The sequence below is a fragment of the Synchiropus splendidus genome, chromosome 5, assembly GCF_027744825.2.
Source record: "Synchiropus splendidus isolate RoL2022-P1 chromosome 5, RoL_Sspl_1.0, whole genome shotgun sequence".
Lineage (NCBI taxonomy): Eukaryota > Metazoa > Chordata > Actinopteri > Syngnathiformes > Callionymidae > Synchiropus > Synchiropus splendidus.
The window spans coordinates 24,226,408-24,244,434 of record NC_071338.1 but is presented as its reverse complement, the minus strand read 5'-3'; the positions used below and the strand labels follow the sequence as shown (position 1 = coordinate 24,244,434).

The 18,027-nt window shown below is 46.0% G+C and overlaps 1 protein-coding gene across 1 annotated transcript; it reads left to right on the top strand.

The window, feature by feature from the left end:
* Positions 1-13,605: 13,605 nt before the first annotated feature.
* LOC128759269 (trans-1,2-dihydrobenzene-1,2-diol dehydrogenase-like) lies at positions 13,606-17,468 on the top strand. The gene is made up of 7 exons (XM_053866096.1): positions 13,606-13,695; positions 13,771-13,882; positions 13,945-14,108; positions 14,200-14,452; positions 14,999-15,123; positions 15,908-16,058; positions 17,359-17,468. The coding sequence occupies exons 1-7, from the start codon at positions 13,606-13,608 to the stop codon at positions 17,466-17,468; spliced, it is 1,005 nt and encodes a 334-aa protein (XP_053722071.1).
* Positions 17,469-18,027: the final 559 nt, after the last annotated feature.

Here is an 18,027-nt window from a genome sequence, read left to right as displayed (position 1 = left end):
AATGATTTTGCTTTAGCCATAGGGCTACTTTTGTGGTTTGTAGTTTCACTCAAATGACTGTGACAGTCGTTGGTAGGAAGAAGACCACCAGGCTGCTCACTCTTGCCCAGACCAGCTGAGAATACCTGGCCATTGCTCTCACCAACTGGCAGAAGAAGTGAATAAGAAAGACCTGAGTGAATTGTGAGAATTGTTATTGTGAGTTTACAGTTTATATTTATCATCTAAGTTTGCTTATTCATGTCATTTTTAGATTAGGTGTTATAGAGCTGCAAATTCCAGTTTGCCTTTCTCTGTTAAGCTGATGTTAAACAGTCAAAAACTTCTCAATCTTATCTCATATCTTAACACATCCATTTTCCCTCCCTTCAACACCCTTCTGCAGAATTAGTACTGTATATAGCATAACATAAAAGAGCTTCCTGTTTGCTATTTATGTTGTTGTTTTGCGTTACGCAGTTCAGCATGTCACCTGACCTACCTCTCTTTGACTTGCTGAATAAAATCTGAGGCCCTTTCAGATTACAATTTGAGTTCCCCTGGTACAGAGTCAGTGAGCAACCAGAGATCCAAGATCCCACCTGTAAATTAATTGCTTCTTCGGACTCGCAAGACGAAACCTGATAAGTCCCTTCGACCATTTCCTAGTGAAGGCGTGACTGAAGTCCGGCGCAGTGTGAAGTGTCCACAAAGAAGGTGTGAGACGGACGGTTGCCGGAGTATTCAATAATCCTACATTAAACACGGCGAGCACTCAAAGAGATCCCAGGAGGTAAACTCCACTTCCTAATCCTCTTTCCAAAACTCAGCGGGAATAAAAATAAGAAACCTGGTCTTTCCTGATTTTATGCTGGTCAGCAGGCGCTGGACTTGCTCTTGCTTTATCTTGCCCTGAAGCCTGAAATGACTCTTTGAAAGTGTCGGTGAGAAAGGGTTAATTTGGGACGGAGCTGTGTCCTGGCTCTTTCATTCAGAGGTTAATGCCTGACCCTGGATGCCCTTGGGTGGGAGAGGTTGTCCCAAAATGAAGGGTAGGAATTATTTGTGCCGTTTAAATTTCAGATTTTCGCGCTTGTTTGGCTGAACTTCAGCCTCAGTAGTCGGCGAATGCAAATTAAAAAGACCCAATGGTTCACTGGTAACCGATAAACGTGATATCCATGGCGCGGCTGCCCTGCTCCGGGGCCACCTCCGCCACTGAGGTGAACTGTGAGGGAACATTTTCCAGCAGTGATGTTTAATCAGGCTCAAAAGTGCTGAAGATATGACTCATTATCTCCAGTGTGATGATGATGATGATGAGGCATCAAAGCCAGAGCTGTATTTAGGTATGAATGTTCTGTGCCGTGTCACGGCTGAGAGCTTGGGTCACACAGTTTGATATGCAGGTGCACGCAAGCGCCGGGTTTCCTGCAGCAAACAGGCAAGCTCTCTTGTCAGAGGTGTATTGAGGCATGACACTAAACAGACACACACACACAAACACACACACATTCGGTTCTCAGCAGCCATCCGCCACAGGACGGCTGATAAAAATATCACAAGCCCTATCAGGCAATTAAACAGAGAGAAGCAGCGGAGTGTGTTGGCTGCTTAATGGTCTCGGCCTCCCCACAGAGGACACAGTGTGACTGGCCGACAGGGGGGACACAGACCGCTGATGGAGGGGGAAATCAAAGGTGGCTGAAGCAGCAACATTGGTTACGGAGAGCGGTTTCTATGCCTGCTGCTTTGAGGGGTCAGTGGGTCTCAGAGCTGAATCGGGAAGCAGGTAGACGATGACAGTATCCTCGTGATAAACCTCTGGTTCACTATAGATGGCGTTGTGGAGAGATTGTTGGAGTATATAGTCGTCTTCTTTGTTGTGTGGCTGAGACACTTGATGTCAAAAAAAAAACATCTAAAATTGACACTACAGTAGAGGTTTTACATGCAGTATGTTGCCAAGACGCCAGTCCATACTTGTCGATGACGTCGACTGTAAACGGGTCTGTACTCATCTGGAAGCTCAGATGATTGGACTAGAAGAGGAAGACTAGAGGATTCTAGACAGGAGGGTAACTTGTTAAATCCCACTCAAAAAAGGGGAGTCTGAGTCACCAAAATAATTGACATGGATGTCTCCTTTTTGTGTGTTGTGAGTTGTGAGTAGGTAGTATTCTACTATATTCTAGTAAAAAACAATGACATAGCTGCTTCATATGATCTGTAGAACCTTTTTTTTCGCTGAATTTAAGATATCAAAAAACACTTTAAAGCAGTGAAACTCAAAGACACCCTACAAAATGCATTGTTACCATAACATTGAGACTCAACTTAAAGACTGGCTGCCATTAAACTTTGACTTGGGAGCGCCTGTGACTGAATGTTCTGAGTACAGTATTTAAGAGGAAGACAAGACAAATATAGTCACTTCTATCATGACACCTATGAGACCATCCCAACAGAACATTTACTTATCACTATTTACTGGCAACACTAGCGACGAGAGTGACTCTGAGTGATGGGTCTCAGTTGGGTGTGGATCCCATCCATGAGCCTGATGTCAGTGACGGCAACAGATACTGACGTCTCTTCTGCTGTCATGTTGTCCTCTGTCACTTCGAAATGGACCCCGTAATGGATTCCATATCAGAGCACACTGTCCCTGACACCTGATACAACAAGGCAAATCTTATTTTGGTCGGTTTGGAAACAACCTCTGCTCCATCCCCATCTATTCCATCTCATTTCACGTGTCTACTTCTGAGCAGTGACAGTTTTAGGCACGGGTGAACAGGACAGCTGCCCCGGACGGCATGGGGCGGGCGCTTGGGCCACGAAAAAAAAAAAGGATGCTTTTTTTTTTTTTTGCACCAGTGCTACTGCCGCACGCACCTGCTGGACAGGCGCATTACTCAGGTGCAAGTGGAGTGCAAGACACAACTGTCTCTCTAACTCGCTGTCAATGACTGCGGTTCCCAACCCAGTTCCATGCAGAGCGTAGCCTAAACAAAGGCAATGGCTCGATGAAGCCATTGAGTCCGATTGTGTCATGTTCTCACGGTTTACATGCAGTGGCACCTCCGTGACAAGTGGTGGCACCGTGAGCTCTTCAGTCCTATGACCGTAGAGGAAGAGCGATCGAAGCTGACAGGTAGCAAGGAGCTGTTTCAGACTGTTATTTTCAACTCTGTGCTGACTGATCGAATACTTTAACTTCATAGGTCACAGAAGCGATGGAGCTCTCCTGAACATGCTTCCTACGACAGGTTTTGGGATTAAACTCCTCCTTTAACCGAAACAAAAACTGAAAGGGCCTGAGTGATGGACGTTGCGCAACACATCAGCAGATGAGCATCGTCGCGAGCAACGAAACACAGCTGATATCAGGTTTGTGTCCACCACAGACATTGACTCTGACAAAGGAACACACATACACACGACTTCTCGATCGTGTAGAAGTTTACTAGACATCATTGGACTTCTGCTGCGTGGCTGAAGTTGGCGCAGCTGACTTACGACCAGACTTACATCCACCCGTACATACGCCAGCAGATGCTTTTTTTTTTTTTCAATGTCTGGCACCGCAGCACGTCGCAGCCCGGCAATGCGTACGACAGTTACGGCAGCATAGTATCCCAACATCTCACTCTCACACAGCGATCTACCACTACAGTAGCACCTATAACCCTCGAGTCAGCTATTTTGAATGGCATTCGACTTACGTCCAATCTGACTTACGACCGGTTGGTCTGAACTGATCCCGGTCGTAAGTCGGATGTTACTTGTATGTGGAAAGAAGAGATCATTTTTCCATAAATGTGATATGCTTTCTGTCTACAGGAGGAATTAAAGGCTCAATATAGATGTCCAAGTTCCTTTAATAAAAGAGTCCACTTGGTTGTTTTTGAATGAAGCCACTCCAAACCTCCCAGCTACTTGTGCATCCCTTTGCTGGCGTCGCCTCAAAACTTGTGGACAAAGCTTTGCTCTCAGTCTCTGCCTTCCTCTGTTGTCTCCTTCCTGAATCTTATTGCTCCCCGGTGACTTTTCTATAAAAGCTATACAGGAATACCCACAACGCCATTTCGCCGGGCACTTTACATCATTAACAGAAGCAAGAGGCTTTTATGTTTTCCACCTGAGGTCTCCATTTACCGCCAAACACATTCCTGCTCAGAAACCCATATCAGCAATTAAAAAAAATGCAGCAAAAGCCCTCTCAGAACCATTAGAAGCAAAGAAAGAGCATTAGTATTTATCAAAGCTCGGCTCCATAAACCCATAATGATGGCATTTCTACTTTGATCCACGGCAATTACTGATTTTAGGTTTTATGAACACAGATTACACCAAAATAAATGTTGCTCAGGCTTCTTCGCAGATGTCGGGATTAGTTCTTATTGCCTTGGGACGGTAAGTGAGCTCTGGCACAGTCGTACGGCGGCTATAAAGAAGAGGATGCTGCTATAAACATGCTATTATTTTAGTCCTCTGTCTATAATGGGGATGCATCTTTGGCTTTTTTCCTGCCTCTAAAACTATCATCTCTTACTACGAGGCCTCAAAGAAGGGCGGTAATATAATCTGTAGTCTCAACACTAAGGCGTCCTCCCCCACCTTCACCTTCACCTTGGAGCTCAACGCCCAGAAGACAGTGGCGATGAGCATGGACTTCAGGAGAATCACAGCTCCTCCGTCCCCTCTCATGTTGGCTGGCTTGCCCCTTCCCATTGTGGACTCCTTCTGCTTCCTTGGAATCACCATCACCAAGGACCTGAAGTGGGAGCCAACCATCATGTCCCTCATCAGGAAGGCCCAGCAGAGAATGTTCTTTTGCAGCAGTTACGAAAACTACAGCTGCCGACGAAGTTGCCAGTGTAGTTCTACGCCATCATCCAGTCCATCCTCACCTCCTCCATCACCGTCTGGTACAGCAGCGCCACCTCCAGGGACAAGAGCAGACTGCGTTTGGCTGAGAAGGTGATGGGTTGCAGCCTGCCACCTCTTCAGGACCTGTATGTCTCCAGGACCCAGAGACGTGCAGGTCAGATCAGAGCGGACCCTTCTCATCCTGGTCATGGACTGCTTGTTCCTCGTCCCTCTGTCAGGAGGCTACGGTCCATCCAGACCAGAACCTCCCGTCACAGGAACAGCTTCGTCCCCCTCAGACTGTTGAACTGTTGAATTCGTGATCAGCCTTTGATGTTTGTGGGTTATTTATTTTATTTATTCTATTTGTATTTTGGTTTATTTTATTTATTCTATTTTTAGTTTGGTTTATTTTATTCATGACAGCACTTTAATCCAAAGCACTTTTCTAGTTGGTGGGATCCCCACTGACCTTGGCAATAAAATTGATTCCGATTCTGATTGTGTCTTGATCAACCTCCCATCACACCTGTCATCTTCATTTTCCACATCCATGAACCTCATTGATTGTCCTCCTCTTTTTCATCTCTATTCTAGCTGTCCTCACTAACTTGGTCTCCAAACCCACCCACTGAGAACCTCATTGTTGTCATCTCTGGCTCTTCCAACTCTTCCTTGAGTCTCAACATACATCAAGCTGTTGAAACTCTGGTGTCTTCTCCATCATATCTTCTCTGACTGCACTCTCCTCACCAGTGCTGTTATTCTGGATGATTGACACCAACTAACAGGAGTCCAACTGAGACACAGTCTCCCCTGGTTGTCCTGGATTTGCCCCAGGGCTTCCTCCCAGTTAGCCATATCTGGTGAGTGAGGAAGTGATGGGTGGATGAAGCTTCATGAGGCAGTCCTTTGGCGCTGTCTGATGATAACCTCTGCTTTTGAGCGACTATTTTAATGAAACCTCATATCATTTGCAGACAAAGAGCCGCCTATTGATCTGACACTGTTTCATGGAGCTTCATGAGCCCATCACTGTGTTCTGGCCCACATCTGTGCCCTATAGAAAGAAACAGAAAGTCACAGCGTGTCAAATGGAATAGCACCCAGACCACAGTGTCCAGCCACACGTCACCCCATTCTTTGGGTAAAAATAGAACAAAGCAAGCAAATGTATTCTACTGTACATCCCAGCATTGGAGCGCAGATAAAGGGCTGCTAAGTCAGCTAGCCATATGTGTGTGTGTGTGTGTGTGGACAGAGATAGGACCCTCAAAGGGGCCAGCACAATGCCGTACGACTCAAAGGCCCCTCTCTTTTGAGTCTCCGTCTATCACACTTCTTCTAATGGGAAAAATCACCTGCCGCTCACATCAGAACCCGCAGCAGCGTCAACAAAATGACTTATTGCTCCTCACAGAGCACTTCCCTTCTTCTCTCTCCACGGATTCATCAAGCTTCCCTCAAAATGGCTGGCACCTCTTGGCGCTTGTCTCGCCTGTCACCCTTCCTCCGCAGTAACCTTGAGAGAAGGAGAGATGAAGGAGTGACGGTGCCTCCACAACTGCTGCAATACAGTCCCTGGAAAAAAACAAAAAAAACACAGTGAGATGTGACTCTGTCTTCCACTGGCATCTGGAGGGGGCGGGGGGCGAGGGAGGTGTTGGGGGATCCCTTTGCATATGCACATCAATCAATCTGGGATTAGGATGAAATCTCTGCGGCCCTTTTTATTTCCCATTAACTTGAAGATGCTGATGAAATACGGAGCGGTTACACGGTAACTGCGATCTCACATTTTACTTTGTACAGACTTCAATGACAACGACTAATCTGAATGCGGCAACAATATCATTGATCTGGCTGAGAGAATCAAGACTCAAATCAAAGATATCAGCAGCTGACCTGGATTCAAGAATGAAGAAGGCAAATCTGTCCAGCTCAGTTTTCATCTCTATGATTCCTATCCTGCTCAAAGATTTTATCAAAACTTTACAGAGGTTTTCTTAAAGCAAAAAGCTCACTCTATATCAGTGGTTCTTAACCTGGGCTCCTTCGAACCTTGGGGGTTCGGTGAGTTGGTGTCAGGGCTTCGCTGAGGTCAAGACACACCCAGCTTGGCCGTCATTGGCTACGGATGATCACGTTACATTGCTTGGCCAGTCAGCACTGAGGGAATTTAGTGCACTCACTAGTCAATGTGTGACTGTCATGGTCGGATACTGGACATAACCAAACACAGACAAGGAACTGACTTTGCTGTGAAAATGACATGAGATTGGCACTCGCATATCTGAACTGGAGTCTCAAAGCAGAAATCACTGTCACACTTTGTTGGTTTGTTCTTTGAACAAGGTGATATTCTTGCATGGTTCATTTTGTGCACAAGAAAAAATGTCTTGAATGTCTTGGATTAGAAAAAAAAAACTAAACAAACCTAATAAGCGTTGCACATATGAAACTGGTGGGGTTTGATCCCTCCAACAAGGTTGAGAGCCACTGCTCTATATAAAGCTTTAAGCATTCTGTGTAACTCCAACTAAGAAACGTACATTGACTTATAGTAATGGCACACGATCGTTGGTGTCTTTCAAATACAGCCATTAAAACAAAAGGTGTGTATCCATGAATACGCAATTTGAGGTGTTTAGATGCTTTTAAGATTGTCGCGTGAGGAGAAAATCTAACTCAGATATTTGCCACCTGCTTCAGGAGCTGTGAAACCACACACATGTTAATAATGTGCAGAAATTGTTTTCTTTATACTTCATAATTCTGCGTTCTCACGGCCACACAAAACTCATGTGACACAGTGTAAGCGCTAGACTCTCCGACTCTGGCATGTGTTATAAAGCGCTCTCACTGCGAATGACTGGTTGATGGCCATTTTTTAAAGTCACAAGATCAGAGCGACCACACGTCCTGAGAAACATCGGGGAGAGTGAGAAATCACTCACACCTCCTTCTCAGTGAGTCCCTTCAGTACTGAACAAATCTATCTCTGGTTTGGAAATGACGTTGTAGAGCCAGTTGAGAAATGTGTTTATCTGGGGTCTGCAGTGACACACAGAGGGGTCCTGAAACCAGAAAACTCTGGCACCATCAGTCCTCTGCGACCTTGGAAACATGGCCCCTAAACAAGACTCGGGCTGCTAGAATAGAAGTCTTCGACGGCTGAGCCTTCAGAACCAATAAGAACGTCAGGTGGCCCCAGCACTCAGAGCTCATACGCGCCCACAGCATCTTCCGTGCTTCTCATGTTCACTGGGTTTATCTCCAAAGTTGCTCCACTCCTTCTAAAATAAAGGAAACATTCTTCCACCAACTATATCACACATTAAAAAATGCACAGGTTAAAGGGTTAAGTGTTAAGACAGGTCACACCTGTCCTGTTCATTCATCATGAACCTCATTGGTTGTCTTCTTCTTCTTCCATCTCCAACATTGTTAACCATCTGACCTCCCTCTAATACACCTCAGCTTCTTCTTCCCAGACACCCTCACTGACAACCTCAGTATCTTCACCTTTGAAAGGATGGATCTCCCACGTTTCTTCTCCGGTACAGAAAAGCCAATCCTCGTCCCATCTCTCACTTCTCAGGTGAGAGATGAACTGCAGCAGGCTCTGTCAGAAGAAAGATCAGCTCCATGTGAAGATGCTGTGATGCCTCCCGACGCTGCTCATTAACAGAATTTGACTTCAAGTGGGAGTCTGTCATTGACAGAGGTTCTTGTCAACAGTCAAACACACGTGAAGGGAAATGACACCGTGTGAAACAAAACTGTCTGCAGCAATCAACCACCTTCACGGCCAAAGTGATGCGCCCCTCTCCCCCGAAGACCACGCTTGTGTCCGGTCATGTGACCCACGGGAGGCCATTCATCCGTGGTGGAACTGCGAAGCAGACGAGGGATGATGCATGAATTCTTAATGCAATAGCAACGGTGAGCAGTGATGGGAGTGGAAGGCAATCGTCCTGCCTGTGCTGAATTAATAAGGCGCTCACTTCCTGTCGCATGCCAGGTTCCTCAACCACCCGTCACTGCACACTTTGTTTCTCTCTGCTGCTGCCATGTCTGAAGGATCCACGCTGGAGGTGAGCACATGAACAGGTACTGACTGTGTCATCATGTCAAGGTTGAAAAGGAGGTTGTGCTGTACTCAGAAGGGGGAGCGACACTATATTTACAGAGTATAGTGGGGAACTGCACAAGTACAAAACAAGGTACAAACCCCCCCCAAAATTCAGGTCAAAAACCACTCAAAGTAAACTCCATCTAGTTTAGTGTCTCCGCATTCCACACCCCGAGGACCTCACCTTTCCCTCTCAATGAAAACTCCGGAGGTGTAAAGTAGCTGTCATTATAAAATTATGATTTTCCTTGCGCGTTATAAAGTCGTTTTCTCAGCCTCAGCAGCGCAGAGGTGTCCACAAATTGGACGACCCCGTCCAAATGGTGTCCAGAACATCCCTCTCTCAACACCTGAGCCTCCGTGCTGTGTGCCTGTTTGCTGGCAGTCGCGTCAGGTGGCGCTTCCAATTCGTGGCTTCACACCAATTCTAAATCTAGTTCCACTTGCCTTGGCAGGTTATCCCTCCTCGCACTGCCTCTTCACACCTTCGTGAGGCGCCGCTGTGTCCTTTCACCCGGAGAGAAAGAAAAGTTAGGAGAAGGAGTTGACATTCCCATGGCAACGAGGTGCCCCGGTATAGGCCCAAATATGAGGCCGAGCCCAGTACCATTAGCATAGAAATTGCACAGCTGGTACCTTGTTGTTATGACAACGGCTGACAGGTTCCAGAATTCATTTGGACGTGGAACGCGGGAGAAACGCTTGCAGCAAGGAGCCATTGATAAAATTCCGTCTGCTTTGATAATGAAGACGCTGACACTGTTCTCATGTAAATCCAGACCCCCTGCAGTTACAGCAGGGAATGGAAAATCATTGACTCCCGACGTGAATGAGTTGCGTGGGCAAATATGTTTACGTTCCAGTTGGGTGTTGCAGAGATAAATCACTGAACCAACTGTGTATTACTCACGCTGTTTCCAAATACAACCTCTCATACACTTTAAGCAACATTTAAATTTGACTTATACATTTTATTGTGATGTTTCTCTTCCCATAAAACTTTGTCAAAGGTTCCTAGAGTATATTGAATATACTCATACACTTCCTGTGAGAATGCATTGGGGCTATCTAGCATGACAAATTATTCCATGGCGTCGCACATGTTAAGGCAGAGGTGGGCAAAGTGCAGCCCAGGAACCAAGTGCAGCCCTTCACCTGTATTCATGCGGCCCTTGAATGCAGGCAGAGTATGTATTCAAGAGGCATTTTGAGATATATATATATAAAAACTGTGGCGAAGGAGGACATTTAACTTGCAAAAAATGTACCGTGTAAACTAAATTCTGAGAAAGAACATTAATGGGACAAGTCTTGCAAAGAATCCTTTTTTTCTTTTGAATTTATCTACAACACGCTTCAACAAATGCTTGAAACACACAATCTGTCTGAACAGTTTTGCACAGTCACAACAACAGGTTTTTGAAAAACAAAGCGGTGGAACATCGGCTGGATTGTAGCAGCAGCATCTGTTTGTCTCCATGTTGAAGTCACTGCAGGTCAAAGCACATCAGTGAAACAGTGAACAGCACTTCTTCAGGTGCAGAAGTGACAGCATCATCTTCCTCCCCGCATTTAATATAACTATAACTTACTGCTTTTTCTATACTCTATGTGGGTCCCAAAAATGGTTTTGTTTCTGCTGTAATCTAACGCAGGTGTTACATCTTCCTCTCATTGTAAACAAAAGGAAGACCCTGAAAGTTGAGGGATCCTCAGATCAGAGTCAGGGGTCCTCAGATCGGTCCTCAAAGGGCCAGACTATACCGGTTTTTGTTCCAACCCCACTGACACACACACAGTAGTCACTTGATTGTCAGTCTGGTGCTGCTTGCTGACACCTCATTGGTTAAACTGGCTGTTATGATGTTTGCATGATTTCAATACCACACTCTTGCACGCCATGCTTGATTCAACCTCTAGATGAAAAAGCCAGTGGCCAAGTCATTGGTCGGAGGAGTTTTCTGGGCACCTGGCATCCAAATCTGACCCCTCTTTGACAAAGGTTTGGGCACCATGGAACTAATTTGTGAGCAATTCTTGATTTCTCTGATGAATCACAAACAGAATGCATAATATAACATCGTGAAAAATGGGTAATAAGATGATTTAAAAGTGGCCCTGAAAATAAGGTGAAACTATGCGCACTACAATTGAAAACAGACACAAAAATAGACAAAAAGGTTCAGATATAAGGAGAAATAAAACTTAAAAGTGGACTGAAATGAAGGGAATGCAATGACAGATAAAGGGGAAAAACACCCAACATATCTTGAAGAATTCTATACATAAATTTGGCTCAAATAAATGGGACAATATTTGCACAACATGAATCGAAAAGCCGAATTCTGAGCAGAAACAGTGACAATCTGGGTCACCACAGTCATTCTATCCCTTCCTTCTGACGAACACATAATCTCTGACTGTTGACGGAGCCAGAACCTGAGACTGGGACGGGGAGCGGGAGAGTCAAGTCCGCTGGCAGCACAGTGGCCTCTACCGGCGGCTGGAGGCTGGAGCTAAACCCTGCCTGACTAAATGGATAATGTTTAGCTCAAGGACAAGTGATGCTTTCCTGTAGTCATCCTGCCTCAGCTTTACGGACCGGGTTCAATTGCTCCGCTCCGGTCACCATTAACATTCCGTCAACCCTGCTATTTATCCGCAAACCCCCACGGGACGGCGGTTTAATCATTGGCTTCTGTTCAGTTGTCAGACTATCACAGGCTAATCAGCGCTGCTCAGTCGACGGGGCGCCGGCTTCAGCGACATGACCTGCAGCAACAAGGGAGAGTGCTGATGTCGGGAAAACTTGTTCCTCTCAATACTATTTTATTCCAGTCTCATGTCACATCAACACCAACCCTGCATTTTTCAGCCATGAAATGAGGTTGCTTAGCTCAGATGCTGCTACACTTTGGAGTGAAAGAACAAACTCAAACTCTTGGACCGTGACTTTCGCCCAGCTGTGACTCAGATAATGATGACACAGCAGTTTTTCTCATTGAACCTGGAGGGCTGTTTCTTTCTTCCTTCTTTCGTCCTCATCCCGCAGGAGGACACGTCTGTGCGAGCTTAGCTAGGAGCAGCGGTGGGGTCTGAACCTTTGGTCTTGCAGCTCTACTTACTGGGCTGTTACCACTAGACACCAAGATCTAGTTCAACCCATCCTCACTCCCATGGCGTAATATACCGTCGACAGTGGACTTTTGCGTCCTATACTGACGCTTAAGGCAGCCTGACATTCAAAGGCCCTCTTGAACCTCTATGCCATGGAAGGTGGTACATGTACTTCAACTGGAAGTCTATTGTGTCAACATGCAGAGTAGTAGGCTGCCTGTGGTGTAAGCTCGGACACATAAGTCCACTTTTGATATTGTTGATGGATAACGTGAAACTTCCAAATCGCCATATTGGCAAGATGCGACTTTGAAAACAAAAAGAGTGGGCGTGCTGGAGCAACCAGAGAGGAGAGAAAATACCAAAAACTTTCTGCACAAATAGCAACACACAGGTTCAGTCAAAAGGTAAAAAGGTATCTGTAAAAATAGAACTAAACTTGACTAGTGAAATATGATGATCACAGGAGAGGGTCCTACCAAAAGGTGGTATAATCACATGAATGCAATGTGGGCCAGAAAGCCAGTGGAGGGAGTGGCCGAGATCAGGTCAAGGACGATCACTGGCAGCATGACTGGTCTTGGCGATGTGACTGTTTACAATGCTGACAGATGACGTGATTATGAAGATATGTCTCTATATAATTCCTTTGTGAGCAAATAATGTTATATATGTGCAACATTTTAAGTCCTTTATAAAACAAGTTACTGCTTATGTTGTATTCTCACCTTCAAAACTGGGCCACAGTTACATATTCTGCTTTGCTGAATCTGCAGTCAGTCTGGTTTGTTTTGCTAAATGTACTGTTCACTCTTTGCTAAACCCTAATGGCAATTTAAATAAAAGCATCGGAATTATTTGAATTAATAATAAAATATATATATATATGAGTCGACCTGGTACTGACAATGGTATGATAAAAACATTTGACAATATAAAACAACGTAGAAACAGATTAAACATAGCACACGTTGCACTGCTATGATCATGTAAAGGCACAGATTCGTGGCACTATTCTTACTCCATACATAAGGTCAAGTAGCCAACATAAAACACACTTCCGTCTCCTTGATCACAGAGCTTTCTCTGTCTGCATCAGTATCTGTTTTATGACCTCTATAAAGGTGTAAGAAGCTCCAACATCGCTGACACGTTTCTGCTCGATCCCGTGTGCTTAATGGCTTGTCACTGATTAGCGACGACCGGTTCCATCCAGCCTCAGCCAAGACTGAAACACCTGTATCAGCAACAACAACAGGCGAGGGTTGTTGATGTGTGTGTTGCATCATTTACCTCAGGGTGAGAGCAGCATGAAGGTGACACATGCTTCTCTCCTCAGCATATAAATGCAGGAGGCTCCTCGCTAGAACGCTGCTAGCTCTCTGGTTTAACCTTTGCCAAGGTCAAAGCCCCCCAGCAGCTCCGATCGTCACTGAAGCCCCCTCCTGCTTGTTTATCACATATCCATCCTTTTAGCTCGGTTTCTTTTCAGGTTTACTATGGCAACGCGATGGGGACTGTGCGGCGCCGGAAAGATCAGCCATGACTTTAGCGTGGCCATGAAGACCCTTCCCCCGGGGGACCACCAGGTAATGAAATAGCTTCGCAGAAGCCGCGGCTGACATGTCGGGATTGACTCTCCTTTGTTTCCTCTGTCTTTGTAGATCACAGCGATCGCTTCAAGGAGCAAAGATCAAGCTCAGGAGTTTGCCAAGAGGCATGGGATTCCCAAGGTGCACGGCAGCTATGAGGACCTGGCCAAAGACCCAGACGTCGGTAAGCTAGGTGGGGATCCGACCGCCCTGAGAAGAATTTGACGTGGGGCTTTGTGTTCCTAGACATTGTTTACCTCGGAGTGCTGCACACTGAGCACTGGAAGGTCGGTTTGCTCTTCCTGAAGGCTGGTAAGAACGTGCTGTGTGAGAAACCCTTCGCCATGAACTGCAGACAGGTGAAGGACCTGGTTGCCACCGCCAAGAAAAGCGACGTCTTCCTCATGGAGGTATCTTCATCACGTCCTGTTACATTTGGCACGGCCACAAAAAAAGGTCCCTCAGCTGAACTTCCATCCTGCTATGCTGCGTCCCTCTCAGGCCATATGGTCCCGCTGCTTCCCCGTCTACGCGGAGGTCCGCCGGCTGCTGGCGGAGCAGGCTGTCGGGGAGGTGAAGCTGGTGAAGGCCTACTTTGGTTCCCCACAGCTGACCATCCCTCGCTCTGTGGAGAAGGAGCTGGGAGGAGGCGCCCTGCTGGACATCGGAGTATACTGCCTGCAGTTTGTGCTGATGGTGTTCAACGGCGAGAGGCCACAGTCCATCCACGCCTCTGGAGTACTGCTGGACTCAGGTGTGACCCTGCAGTCAACATTTCTTTTAGCATTTTGCTTCCTGATGTCCAGCATAACAAGTACTTCTGGAAACAATAGTTCAGTGAACAACCCATGAGTATCTGTTTGAGACGCCACTTTTGGAAATATTCCTGGGAACGCATAGTTTAGCTACAGCATTTCAGCTTCTTTAGCATAACCAAACTAGTATACAGCAAGTAAAATGTTCAATAAAAACCCTTAGCTGCTGCTGAAAAATATGACATTATATAATTCACCATGACAGAGGCACATAATTTATGATTTTTAATGATTGTTAAAACATTGTTAGGTCTATGACAAATGGTTATGTAACATTGTAAATAAAGAAACATCGCAGTGCTAAATGGTTTATCATGATGTTGGAATGTAACACCCTTTTTATATCAGGGATTACTGTATTGTACTGCGATATTATTTATTTGATGAAGATTCTGGAAGGTATTTTATCTAATAATCCAGCAAAAATTCAGGCCGGAATGCATGTCACGGTTTGTACTAGTTTTCCGTACGTTCTGTGTTCACAGGAGTGGACGAGTCGGTAGTCGTGGTGATGAAGTTCTCTGGGAACAGAATGGCGTGTTGCACTTTTTCCATCGCAGTCCGTCTTCCAAATGATGCTGTCATCAGCGGAACCAAAGGCTCCATACAAGTAAGCCTCTCTGTGCTATAGTTCACTATATAGTATATATTATATCACTTTAGTAGACTGAAGCTCTGATTCACCAACATGTCTGTTTGCTGGTGGTAAATAGCGAGAGCTGTCGAGACTTTTGTGTGGCACGGTACAGCCAATTTCCCGAGACTGTGTGTACTGTCAAGTGTAGGGTAGAAGCAGGACTGGAACAATTCTATCTTACTGTGCTGCTCTGGAACTCCAGACTCTGGCCCAGTATAATTTGACAAGGCAGATTGGGGACGGCCGCCTCTTTTACCAGACTGTCCAGAAATCTTTGGGATGTGTGCTCAACCTGATCACACGCCACAAGTCGACAGCCGAAAGTCAGTCATCATTTAAAGCCTATATCTCAGGACGTCTGAAGTTCTCCAGCTTCAGTCCCAGATGTTCCTGTTGAGCTCCGATGGTTTATCTTGTCGTGAAGATGACTAGTTTTCGTCCCTTCAGAATGCTGTGTATTCCGTCTTAATTTGAGGTGTTGGCGAGTTATTCTTTGACTGGTCGTTCTCTCATCTCATTCCCATATGTCTGACTTTATTTAGAGACTTGTTTTAGCAGCGCTTATCAAGACAAATGAGGCTGCTGCTCGGGCGGATCATTTCACTTAAGTGGCTTCCCTCCGTCGCTGTATTCATTTCTTGTATTAGATTGTTTCCGCTGCCCTGCGGCTCAGAGCTGATGAGGGAGCTCCAAGAGAGTTTACTGCGACGGCGACAACATTCAGTTGCGAGAGATGAAATGTATTCCTCACCTGCAGGTCCTCGGCCCGATGCACTGTCCCACCGCGCTGCTGGTGAATGACAAGCAGGCCGAGTTCCCTCTGCCCGACCCCTCGCTCCCCCTCAACTTCACCAACAGCACCGGGCTTCGCTACGAGGCTGAGGAAGTCAGACAGTGTCTGCTCAAAGGTAAAAATAACTGCATCAATTATGGACAGATGAGCTTCGTTCACTCTGCAGCGCTGCCTCGTCTCTGGAAATGTGACCCACATTAGCTGACCATGGACCTGATGTGACACCCCCGAGACTGAAATCTAATGAGCACGGACAAATCCGCGGCGGCTTCAGTTGCAGGGAAGCAGGGCTGATCTTCTTGCTCTGACAGGATCCCAGAATTACATGTCTCTCCGAGTGTCTTGAGATAAAGAATGGGCTCACAGCTGTACTGCTCCTAAACATCAAGAGGGTCATCGGTTGGTGGTCATCCTATTTGTGTAAAGTGAGGTGTGATGGGCACAATCACCTGGGAGGAGGCCCAGGGACAGACCCATGATGTGCGGACGACAATGACTCCTGGGCTGAACTAGAAGAGTCAGGAAGTCAGGCTGTCTTTACAAAGCTGCTGCCCCCGCAACCTGACCGAAGGTAGGCAGATGATTGAAAAGAAGCTGAACTCTGTCCTCACGACTCAGGTCACTGTTTCAAATCAGACTGGTCTTTACTGTGTTTTCAACATTGTAGATTAGAGTTCAAGTCGAGACCACCTAACCCGAGACCAAGACACAGACCAAAGGAACACCACCAAAATCAGACCGAGACACTGCTGTAGACATGTCAATCTCAAGGCTCTGGGGTCAAATCTGTTCCACTGAGTCCATTTTTGTGGCCTAAAAGCGCTTTGCATATGTGTAGCTGTTGAAAATTCAATTTATTGGTGCAAAAAAAAACAAAACAGTGTGACTCTTGTCACTCTGTTGTGACTCTGTCAGGAGTCAGTGGTAGTGGTGGGCTGAGGAGGCTTCAGAAAACAGTGTCATCATTTTTAGAGCTCAATAGGTGGCGCTATCAGTTTTAAACAATCAAGTGAGGTTTCTTTGAAATGGTTGTTCAAATCCACAGTTTTCAGGCATAGCGCCATCTAGTGGTCTGTGAAATGAGGACGCAATATCACGAAGCCTCATGAGACCATCGATATTGTTAAATAAGGGACAACTGCGACTTGGACTGTTTACATCTTGGCCCCATGCTTCAGTCCTTGCCACACCACCTTGGCCTCCTCTTGTGGAGAGTCAAAGGAGCCTTGCTGCGACCGATGTTCATGCTTTCTAGAAGTTGAACAAGAGTATGGTCATGCGATATCAACCCGCCCACTTGTGCACATGGAGAACGCTAAAGAAATGGATTTGTTCCACTCAAGCCTGCAGGGTGAACGCAGTCCGGCGAGTGGCTGATTCTCTCCTGAAATGATCAAACTCCTCCATATCCACAGGACTTAAGGAGAGCCCACGGATGCCTCTGGCAGAGTCCATCTTACTGACAGAGATCATGGATGAAATCAGGAAGCAGGTCGGCGTTCGCTACAGTCAGGACGGAGAGTGACTCACCTGAGCTGAAGACAGGGGGCGCCCCCGGCACCACATATTTGGATTATTGTCCAAAAGAAAAAAAAGAAGATTCAACCTCAATCAAATTGTGCAACTTAGAAGACCAGAAATAAAAAAAAAAAAAAAAACCAATAACTGACCTGTGTTGACTCCACATCACAAAACAATGACCTTCACAGTCAGTGGCGACCATCTTGAACACATGAGCTTTGCCTCTCACAGCTACACAGACGGTGTGACAGAGGAATCCCATAAGCTTGTCGGAGACATGTCTCCCTCAAATATGTCTTCTGCGTCCCGCGTGTCCCGCGGCATCCCGCCGGTGCCACACTGAACAAATAGATGGATGTTGGTGTACAAAGATGCTGTCTGCTGCTCAAGGTCAGGATGAAGAATGGCCCTTTGTGAGTCAGCAGAGAAGTAATTTAATATGTTCTCAATCTTCCATCCCAAAATATCCGAAGGGCAGCGCCCCGTGAATACAAACCAGCTCATATTATTTTGTTCATTCAACCTCAAATAATTTCACATTGTAATTGCAATTGTGTAACTTC